The sequence below is a fragment of the Tenrec ecaudatus genome, chromosome 7, assembly GCF_050624435.1.
Source record: "Tenrec ecaudatus isolate mTenEca1 chromosome 7, mTenEca1.hap1, whole genome shotgun sequence".
Classification (NCBI taxonomy): Eukaryota; Metazoa; Chordata; class Mammalia; order Afrosoricida; family Tenrecidae; genus Tenrec; species Tenrec ecaudatus.
Window position 1 is genome coordinate 14951084 of NC_134536.1, and position 11842 is coordinate 14962925.

General features: G+C 41.5%; 1 protein-coding gene across 1 annotated transcript in view; it reads left to right on the forward strand.

Moving 5' to 3' along the window:
- The window catches only part of RGS17 (regulator of G protein signaling 17), a 45574-nt gene extending 35101 nt beyond the window's left edge, over nucleotides 1-10473 (forward strand). Inside the window, exon 4 of the mRNA XM_075554352.1 lies at nucleotides 2899-10473. Within this exon, the coding sequence (XP_075410467.1) occupies nucleotides 2899-3090 (192 nt within the window). The 3' untranslated portion in view covers nucleotides 3091-10473. The remainder of the gene's footprint in view (nucleotides 1-2898) is intronic.
- The last annotated feature ends 1369 nt before the right edge of the window (nucleotides 10474-11842 follow it).

An 11842-nucleotide genomic window follows, 5' to 3' on the forward strand; every position in this document is an offset into this window, starting at 1 on the left:
TTGTGGATTTGCCACGAGATTTATTATTATTATTAGGCTGGCAACCCGCTTGTTTTTCTTTTTCTCTGGCTCCAGGTCCCTATGGGAACAAATGACTGAGTTCTGGCCCATGCAGACACAGCACAAAGCCACTTGCGGTTTCTTTTGAACATTTCTTTTGAATACTTCTGCCACGTCTGTGGGCTGCCTGGCATTCTAAGGACCTCACACTGGCTTCCTTTGCATTCTCCCTGCTACGCCACGTCCCATGGGCCCGAGAAATGGAGTCCACATTCCCTTTCCTCTTTCGGCACAGTAGGACTTGTTGGAATATAGAACTGCTGGGACGCAGCATTCGATATCTGATTTCTTTTGCTAGAAAATTTTCTCGGTTAGTAGTTTCTTATTTTCTTCCACTGGGCAGCATCATTTCCAGCACACGCTTAGTTTTTGAGAACACACAATACCCCGGCAATGAAGAAAAACCATTACAAATGGTTGAATGAATACATATTGTTGTTGGTGTTGGGGGTGGGGTGTTGCCGTCATGTTGGTGCTACCTCATGGCCACCTTGTGCACAACAGAACGGACCACTGTCTGGCCCTGCACCATCCTCACCAGTGTTGCTGAGCTTGGGCCCGTTATTGAAGCCAGTGTGTCCGTCCATCTCCTTGAAGGTCTTCCTCTCTTTGGCTGCCCCTCCACTTTACCAAACATGATGTCCTTCTCCAGGGACTGGATTCTGCTGACAAGATGTCCACAGTCCACAGTGTGTAAGATGAAGTCTCATCATCCTTGCCTCTAAGGAGCACACTCTGGCTCTATTTTTTCCAAGACAGACTAGTTCGTCCTTTCAGCAGTCCATGATATTTTCAATATTCTTCTCCAGCACCTCAATTCAAATATATTGATTCTTATTGAGTCTTCTTTATTCAATGTCCACCTTTCGCATGCATATGAGGCAATGGGGAGTATCATGGCTTTGGTGAGGTGTACCTTATTCCACAAAGTAACATCCTTGATTTTCAATACTCTAAAGAGGCCTCGTGCCTCTTTACCTGATTCAGCTCGTCTTTTTATCTCTTGGTTTCAGTTTCCACGACCATTGATTGCGGATTCATGCAAGACACAATCTGTGACACCCTTATCCTTTTCTGCATTTATCCTGATGTCACCTATTGGTCCAGTAGTGAGGATTTTGATCTCCTTTAGATTGAGTTGTAATCCACACTGAAGGCTGCAAGCCTTGATCTTCATTACCAAGTGCTTCACTCCTCGCTTTCAACAAGCACGTCTGTGTCATGTGCCCGTCACAGGTTTTTCACAAGCCTTCTTCCGATCCTGATGCCACATTCTTCTTCATGTAAGCCAGCTTCCCTTAGCATGCAGATTGCATAAGTATGGTGAGAGAATACAATCCTCATGCACACCTTTCCTTATTTTAAACCAGGCAGTATCTTCTTGTTCTGTACTCACAACGGCTTCATGATCCATGTGTGAATCATGCATGAGCACAATCAAGTGCTCCGGAATTCCCATTCTTCTCAAGACTATAATCATCTTTCTGATGTTCTCTACTTTGAGTCTAGATTCACCTGATTTCAGCAATGAAATCCTGGTTCCATGTCCTCTTCTGAATCCAGCCTTAACCTCGGGCAGCAGCCTGTCTGTGCACTGCTGCAACTGTTGTTGACGATCTTCAGCAAGATTTGACTTCCGTGTGACAGCCATGATTGTAGTCTGTAATTTGAGCATTCTGTTGAGTCATCTTGCTTTGGAGTGGGTACAGATATGGTTCTCTTTCTTGTGCTTGGCCAAGTAGCTGTCTTCCAGTTTTCCTAGCGTAGACGAGTGAGTGCTTATTGAAGCGGTTGTTAGGTTCCCTTACGTAGACTCGGACTGATAAGAACCCTAGCACAACTAAAGGGAACATTGGGCCATCCTCACAATGATTATGTTTGAGCCCATTGTTGCCGCTACTATGTCAGTCCGTATCTAGTAAGGGGTCCTCAGCTTTTTCACTGAGTCTCTATTTTGCCAAACACGATGTCCTATTCCAGAGACTGGTCTTCCCGGGTAACATATGCAAAGTATGTGAGAGGAAGTCTTGCCATTCTCACACGTAAGGAGAATTCTGGCTCTATTTCTTCCCAGACTGAGAGATGGTTTCTTCTGGCAGGCCATGGCACTTTCAGCATCCTTTGTCAACACCATAATTCAAGGGCATAATTTTTCCTGTATCTTCCTTAACTTTCCTAACCATATGAAACAAAGCAAAACAAAAACTCTCCAAATAAACTCACTGCCACCGAGTTGATGCCGACTCTATAGCAACCCTATAGGGCAGGAGAGAACAACCCCGTGGGTTTCAACAACCACATCTCTTTACAGGAGTAGAAAGCCTCATCTTTCTCCTGGTGGTTTCGAACTACCGACCTTGTAGTTAGCAGCCCAATGCATAACTACTCATAAGCCTATGAGGCAATGGAACATGCCATGCCTTGGGGGCATAATCAGCCCTCAAAGGGCTTCTTTAATCGTTACCACTTTGACCAGGTCTGTCTTATGCAGCAGATTTTCTCAATGCTCAGCCTGTCATTGGATTTCTTGACTGCTGCTTCCGTGACCGTTATGGATCCTAGTAAAAGAGCACATAAGAAAGAGAAACCCAGGTAAACGCAGGTGTCGGTGACCAGCATGTTTAGCGTAAAAGTCTATAGTTTGCTTGTTTGCTCCGTTCAATCTTCAAGGAAGAATGGATGCTAGGGAACATCAAATATTTAGGTCGTTAGATGTACTCGTGGAAGCTTCGTGGAAATGCCAACTCCTGCCTATCACCACTTGAGTGAGGTCTATTTTGGGGGAAACCAACCAACCTACCTGATTTAATTAATGTCCCTGCTCTTCCTTCTTTTCAGGTCAGTCTCGATTCTCGGGTTCGAGAGGTGATCAACAAAAATCTCCTGGATCCGAACCCTCACATGTATGAAGACGCTCAGCTCCAGATTTACACCTTAATGCATAGAGATTCGTTTCCAAGGTTTTTGAACTCTCAGATTTACAAGTCTCTTGTTGAAAGTACTACTGCTGACTCTGCCTCTGAATCTTAATTTTCATGTGACAAAATAAATAACAAAACCATATTTTGGAGGGCAGGGCTAGAAAGTGAAAGTAGTAAAATCACAGCTGACACTGAGTCCCTGGAGGAGCTACTGTAGAGCATCCCCAGGCTACTGTGAACACAGTTCAATCATTATGGTCTTTGTCTCCATTTTTATCAAGGTGATCTATCCATGGTTAAGCTTGGAGAAAAACACCATGTCAAACAAGTGAATTGCCAAATGAGTCTGCTTTAGTCAACAATTCATTCTACTTGCAAGCAAACTGTACCTGTAGTCCTAGGAGCAGTCTCCTAGCATTGCTGCCAGACACTGCATGTGCACAGTAAAACTGCTTCTTCTGCAACGTAGTTGTTGTACTATTTAATCCAACGGCATAACTTATATCTATGTATTTAAAGAACTCTGTGCAATGTGGTCTCATAGAAATAATTGCCAAAAGCTGGCTGTGATTTGCATTTTCAACTTAATCTAGGACAGAAAAAGCCCCCCTTTTTTTTTTAAAGAACAGCTTAACAGTGGTGTTCAACATGCTATCTATCCTGTGTTCTGTACACTAATTTTGAAGCCAATATTTCTGTACACAAACAAAGAGCTATTTATAACTGTCTGTCTGTTGACAAATCTGATGGGGAGTGGGGGTGTGGGGACGATTCCACTGATTGTTCATTTACTGCCGAAACTGGCAGTTTCACTACAGAAGTGTTTGCTATGTTTAAAAAGAAAAAAAGCACAAAACACTTTGAAGCTAGCCTATCTCAATGACAAATCAATGAGTGGTATTGTTTCTAATTGTAATAGACATGTATATATCAGATGTCCAATACTGCAATTCATTTATTAAAGACTGGCTCTCCAGTTCTAAAATGGTCGTGTAAAGTTATGTACTTCAGCAAGAGAAAAAAAAAAGCTTGATCACTTCATTTTGGAACATAATGAATTTGACGAAGGGATGCCTACATGTAGCATACATTTGGATGAATAGCATCTGTCCACTGGCCTAATTCCCTTGAAAGTGAAACCCAATGGAAAGCCAAGTGTTTAAGCAGGAAAAGTTTCATAAGGGTGATGAAGATGATTTGCTACTTCAGACCTTAACTGTTCTCACATAGTGTCATAAAAACTTATTTTATACTTGTTCAAACCAAATTTTTCATTCTCATCCATAACTACAAACCACTAGAGTGGTTCACATCTGCTGGCTGCCAATAATTTTTCATAAGTACCACAAAATCTTTAAGACAAAATACTTGCCTGGCATTGGTCCATAGTTCTGACATTCAACAAAACAGTATCCTGTCAGGTACCCCCCCAAAAAATTATAATCACCAAGGTCACGTTTATAACAAGTGTTACATTTGAATACTAATAATCCCGAAGGCTATTTTTTAAATCTTAAACTGAGTGACTAGAATATATTGAGTAATTTAAAATAAAAGTTTTCAAACTATTTATGTCCACTTAGAACACTGGCCTTATATTAAGGGCGATATTTAAATTGCAGGTTTCCTTTGTCATTTTTTTTTAACTACCTCTCTCGCTCTCTTTTTTTTTTAAATTAAACATTTAAAAAAAATAAAAGAGGTTTGGGGTTTTCTTTTTCAGTTTATTTTTCTTGAAGGTTGACATTGTAAGTTTCCTTTTCCATACACTTAAGACAATTAAGGAATTGTGGTTTGTTTTTGTTTCATTTTTCAGTGCATTTGGTTTTCTAGTTTCTATAGAATTCAGGAGCTATGATTAAAAGGGCTATTGTCTATTCCCTATGCAAATATTTTAACTGTTGCAGTGTTAGGGAAAATAGAATTCAACAAAAGTTTGCGGAGTAGAAAACAGCGTTCTGTTTACATTGGCCTTGCCAATTATCCTGCCATACTCAGCACTTTTAAATACGTTATTTATGAAAATGTAGTTAAAATGCAAGATAGAAATATTTATAAAAGTCATTTCCTTTAATAAATGCCTGTTTTGTCTGAAAGTGTTGCTGCGTTAAGACATATTTGATCTATGTTCAGCTATTTAAAATTTGAATAGTTGTAAGTACTGTGTTGAAAAAAATAGCTACGAAGATGTTTACAAAAGGTCCTAGTTTTTTCCTAACAAGCGAAGAAGAAAACCGTCAAAGAGTCATCACTTCTATTGCGAAGTCCTCTTGTTCCTAGCATCAGTTCATTTTTTTCTGGTTAGAATTGAGTTTACCATGCTACTCTCATGCATACACATACATGGTAATATCATATGTGTTTCTGTGTTTGAGGCACAGTAAATTGGTGCACATTACTTAGAAAATACATAGTGTACTCTGAAACAATGCATGGATCACTCTTTTTAAATGTTGACTTTATATTCTTATTGTTACTTTATGAGGACCTGCTAGCCATAAGTTATCTTTATAAGATACTTTGGACTTTCGATGAATTGTCTGTTGGACAATCCCTTTGATACTTTACCAAATGGGAAGGGCCCTTGTAAGGAGCCCTCATCTCTAAAGCGGGCATTTGGGGAATGTTGCCATAGGTTTCTCCCTTTGAATGTGATGAGGAAGTTGTGTTGAGGATGATGCTGGAGGAAACTAGCACATCAATTAGTGGGTAGCCTTGCGAGGGTAGCATTTCTGCGCTAACCTGTGCTCTTGAGGGAGACCCAGTTCTCATGAAAAAGTTTAAAATCTCTAGCGAAACGCGTGTTTGTATCTTAGACACAGCCAGTTTGTCTTTTGCTTGAAGTGTGGCACACTCCCCTCTGTTTAAGTCGCAGAGCTGCGTCGAAGGAGCACACAGAACGCCTTCGGCTGGCAGCTTTGGGCAAAGGGCCTCGGTGGTGCTATGGCGAAAGCGCCCAGCTAGCCAAGAGGTTCAAACTCAAGCGCTGCTCTGGGAGAGGAAGAGGAGGCAGACTGCCTCCATGACAGTGACAGTTTGGAAAAGGGCCAGTACTACTCTGTGCTATAGGGTTCCTATGAGTCCCTCCACTTGACGGCAATGGGATTTGGGGTTCTGGGCTATCTCAGGTTGGTACGCGTCGGGTTGCTGACTGCAAGGTCAGCAGTTGGAAAACACCAGCTACTCTGCAGGAGACAGATGAGGCTTTTTACTCTCATGTAGATTTATAGGTGAGGAAACCCACAGGGCCCGTTCTAGTGCCGTGGGCTCAAACATAGGAACAAGCGTGAAGGTCGAGCAGGCCCGGCGGCTTTCATTCTGTTGTGCATAGGGACGCTATGGATCAGAATGAACTCCACGGCAATGAGTTTGGAGATTGGGGGTATGCTACCCAAGTGGTGTTGTTGATTAGGCACCGGGTTGCCAAGTGCAAGGTTGCCAATTCAAAAGCATCAGCTGCTTCTGGCAGAGGGGAGAAGGGGAGGAGGCTGTTTACAGCCACACAGATTCAAAGCCTCAGACACCACAATGAGTCAGAACCTGCTGGATGACAGTGGGATTTTAAAATTCTGGAGGGTCGATGCTACCATGCCAAGAGCACATGTTTTAGTAGAACTTGATTTTTCCTAGTGAGTGTAAAAAGAAGTCACATTTTCGAAGGGATACTTCCTATTGTAATTTGCCAGCGTATCTTTCTATGCCCCTAGATTCTGCCAATGCGCTGGAAAGAGGTGAATGCGCTTTCTCAAGTGCCTCGTTCAGATGTGTGTACGTATAATGGAGAGAAGGGGAGAGGCGATTTGTATATGTACGAACTGGAGAGCCATATGTCTTCAGAGATTATTCTCGTTTTTAGCTCAGAGCTGCGATGGCTGGCATTTCACACTGGCCCTCACTGTCCCCCTGGGTAGCGCAGATGTGTGGACGGCATTATTGGAGAAGCTAGACGCACGCACCGTAGGTGCCCTAGCACATGAACAATAAGAGCAAACCACAATTTGGGCATTAGTTACGAAGTGCAAATATGAAGACCGTAATGTGGTCTTTTTGTTTTTTAATCTGAAAATATGTCCCCGGGGTGACCAGCTCTGAGATTTGGTCTTGGGGGGGGGGGTTTCTTTAGGACCCTGTGATGCTGCCTGTGTCCTTACTTAGCAGAACAAATGTAGAATGGAACCTGAGAGCTCTATTTTGCAAAATAACTCTATAAATAGGTAAATGTTTTTCATTAGTAGTAGAAATACATCTTTGCACTCATTGATCTCATTTTAAATAATGCCTGCCTAATTTTGATGTTTTATTTTCTTTTCTTTTTCTTTAGCTGATGCTGAAAAACTGTAAGTCATTATAAATGTGACAGATTACATTTGCAAAACATTTCTGAGGTGCTGTGGGACGGTGAGAGACGTAAAGGGAAAGAGTTTGAAATGGAACCAGGAAAATGAGAATCTTTCTTAAAACCACCTAAAATGTCTTAGATTTCAAATGCCTGCAGATAGCATCTTATCACACATAAACACTTCGAGAGGGGGTAAAGATAATTTTAAAACAAAAAGTGGGGTTTTTTTCTTGTCAGTGTATTTATCCTTCACAGTTTCTGAAGCCAAATACATCCGTGCCCCACCCACCCTTTACAGTCTCTCAGTAATCTCAAGTATTTCTTCTGAGAAAACAGTCGTCTATTTGTAAAAACTCAAGTAACCTCTCCCTTACTACAAGGGTAGAGGTTTGTCACTAAAGTAGACAGCAAAAAAACCTGTTTCCAATCTTTCAGGCAACACTCTCCCTACACTGCTGCAACACCACTCAGGGCAGAGTGTGCTCCCTCCCCCCCCCCCCCCCACACTATACACCACTTGCACCCGCGCACGCGCACACACATACACACACACACACCTGCAATCACCCATCTTCAGTTTCTTTAGGAGTGTTTATGTAACTGCTACTGTTGCAGGTAGAGGCCCCTCCAGCCCAAAGATGCCCTTCTTGGCAACTTCTCAGATGACCCCAAGGGCAAAAGATCTTGTATTTTAATGAAAACACTGTGAAAGAGTGGGTTTCGTTTTCCTCCGCCAATAAAAGCTCAGATGGGTTTTAAAAGGAAAGGTAGGGTGACAACAGTCAAACCGAACACCTGCTCAAGCATTGCAGGTTCAACACCTGAAATCCATCCATCCCTCATCATTTCTCACGTTGTCCCCTTTCTTTCTCAGAGAGTTTGGCATTTGAAAAAGGTTGACTTAAGCCACTCTGCCAGCATAGCCTTTCATTTTTAAGCATGTAGTTAGACATACCTGATTTAAAACAACAGTTACAGAAGTTTAAAAAGGGCTCGAACACATGGCCTTTCTAAAGATCTAGCTCTTAAGGCTTTGTTAAAATGCTGCCAAATACAATGCTTTATAGAACACTGTCATTTTTATCTATTTTCCCATATCAGTAGCAAGCTTGGAATTTTTCAAGAATGTCCCAAGATGTCATCGATTACATTTCCTGTTATTTTTTTAAACCACATTTGGAATTTTTAATTTTCCACTAAGGAAAAAAAAAGCTCATTTTAAGATGGAGAAAGTGTCCATCTGGTATTGCTCTGCTCAAAACTGTGACTCAAAGCCCTTGTTTTCAGTTCACTGACCTTGCACTCAATCTGCATCTATAAATGTTTCTTTAAACGCCAAAGACTTAGTACTAGGAAAGTAAGTGCTCTCTTAAGACTTACAGATAAAAGTTCAAGATAAATCACCTGAAAATTGTGTTTTCAGAAAAATTTTTTAAGGGTAAGAATGTGAATATCAGGTTATTTACCAAATGAAGGAAGGGGCTCAACACAACTAAAACTGAGACGATGAGACAGCATTGCTGTTGGCGGAGAACAGCAAGTGTTCTTTTGTAATATTACGGTGGTGTGTCCTTTTGTATTTTTTACCATGAAAATATGTAAAGGGAAAAAAAGGTGGCTATATGTTCATTGAAGTTTTTATTAACTTTTTAGAAAGAGATTTTTTAGATGTACAGAAAAGGTGCAAAGACTGCTCCCCTCCCCAGTCAAGTGGTGATGAGCATCTTGCACTAATATGGAACATTTGTCCAAGAGAATGGACCAATGCTGATGTGTTACCAAGTCCGTGTTTTTTCATTTGTTCCTTAGCTAATGTCCTTTTTCTGTTCCAGAATCCCATCATGGATACCACATTCCATCCAGTCATCATGTCTCCATAGACTCCTCTTAGCTCTGACAGTTTCCCAGAGTTGCCTTGTTGTTGATGGCCTTGAGAGTTTTGAGGAGTACTGGGCAAGTTTCCATATAGAATGTCCTTCAGCTGGGATTTGTGGATGTCTTTCCCATGGCTAGACTGGGGTTCGGGGCTTGGGGAAGAAAGAATACAGAAGTCGAGTCTCATTCTCATCAAGCGATATCCAAGGTCTATCCCATCATCATGACTTCACCATTCTTGATGTTCACTCTTCTCACCTGGCCAAGGCAGTGTTGACTAGGTTTCTCCACTGTCAAGTTATCCTTAGTATTACGTTTTGAAAAGAGATTATGTTAGATTATGAACATTTACATTGAGCAAGCTACAAAAAGATTTGAGCAAATTCAGCAACACTACTGTATTTCACTGAATTATTGTTAGTGAAAGTTAAGAGACAATACAATGAACTGGAAGGTGGGTGTTAAAAATATAACTTCAGTGTTAGCTTGATCCATCACTTAAAGGAGGTGACAACACCCCCCTCCCCACCCACTTGGACTACCTATATGATTAAGTTCTGCACATCTGGGTAGTGAAGATCTTAGCCTTTACTTATTGTCCTAAGAGATCATTTAAGTGGATAGTCGTTTTGCTGAATGCTTTTCTATATTGTCCTACACTAAATATTGAACTCATATAAGACTTGACACTTTTTCCCCGCCTTGGCTTTAGTCTATTTGTCACAAATATAATGTTTCTTGTATATGATTTTTGGGTGTTTGCTAAATATTTTAATGTGTTTGACTTTGTAAATTTTATATTTAATGTAAATTTTACTATCATGTTCATTGTACTACATAATTAATATCTATGTTTTAGACCCCAATATTTATTAGTGCCCACAAAGAAGTTTTGAATGCGTTCCTACAATTGAAGAGGCTCCTTGCTTGGTTACTTTGCCATGCCAGAATAACTGTGGGTACTTATAGTGACTACAGATAACTTTGATTCTTTTTCTTTCAATGTAAGTGTTTTAGGGGTTTCTCATTCCTTTCCTTGAATCCATTTTATCTTTTTACCTATGTACAATAGACTTCCTGAAAATACTAGATTTTTCAACATGTAATAGAATTTGAGCATGATAATAATGTTAAGAAAATTCAGAAGTCTCAGCCTATGTCTGTTATGTATTTTTTTGAGTTTTCAAAGTAGATCAAACTATAGTTGTTTTCATTGGACTATATTGTGGAAGCCTATGGATATTGTTGTAAAATGCATATGCATTATACTGATTTTAATTGTCTTAAACTAATAAAGAATTCATCAATGTATCCTTTGATAGTTTCTTCATTGTTTTAACCACGTATGTTTATGCATCTGAGGGGAAAAGGGGTGGCGGCTGGATTCTTTATATTATTCTATAAGGTTTCTTCTTATTCTAATTTGTACCTGTTATAGAGTTTTGAAATGACTTATGTTTGGACATTTCTCTTCTAACTGAGAGATTTATCACTGAGTGATAAATGGCTTCTAACATTTGTCTGGTTTTTTTTTAAAAAGGGAAAGCAACATAGGGTTGGAAAAATGAACTTATAAATGGAGCTGTAGACCACCTGGACAGACTTTAAGTATGTGATAGCTTCTACTGTATTGAAGAGAAACACTTAGATAAAGCAGTGTGCGTTTCATACGGTCCTAGCTGTGCTCCCCTATTTAGTATACTAATACCCACTGCCCTCAAGCCCATGCCTCCTCATAGCAACTCCATATGACAGCGAAGAACTGCCCCTGTGAGTGTCCGAGACTGTAACTCTTTACGAGTAGAAAGCCCCAGCTTTCCACCGTGGAGGGGCTCGTGCTGACATTACATATCTCAGCCCTAAGTGTAACCACTATGCCACGAGGCTCCTCTATTTAGTAGACACTGCCAAAACAGATGGTGGCGTTCCAGTGTTCTAGCAAAGCCTTTCCTTCATTGTACTTGGTCTGTCATGTCCATTCCTCGGGTTGGTTTTGGAACGCTCTTTTAAAGAGCTGTCCGTCGCCATTCCAATAACCAATGCTTGGTGCAAGTGTCGGGGTCTGGATGGAGGTTGGGTCCTGGCAGAGGGGCTGGAAGGTTTGGCTGGGCGTCCAGTAGGAACAGGAATCTCTCATCTTAAAAGATTGTTGATGGTAACCTACCTGCTCCTGTGGGATGGCCCAGCAGCTGGCTCAGTGAGCATGGATAGTGACCCACAGCAAGTTACCTGGCAGATCTCCAAAGCCAAACTCACTGCTCCATAGCAATGATCATATCGAGCCGAACTCTGAACGACCCTAAAGGGCAGGCTAGAAATGCCCCTGTGAGTTTCCAGGACTGCAACTCTTTACGGAAGTAGGCTGGCTGGAGGAACGGCTGGCCGTTTCCATATGCAGACCATAACCTAGGTTAGCAGGAAAGCAGATTTTCCGACGTCACCCTGCGGTGGCCTTACGGTGCACTTGCGGTATCTTCATTAACGCACACAACACAGGCACTGGTGACCACCCCGCACGGCCAGGCGGGCACAGCAGAGCCCCGTCCCGTATTGGTCACTACACTGCCTTCCACTGAGCTAGAGGCCGTCGCTCAGAAGTAACCCCCCGTTGCCAGCAAACTGTGGCAACTCACCGCTCGTCCCTTTC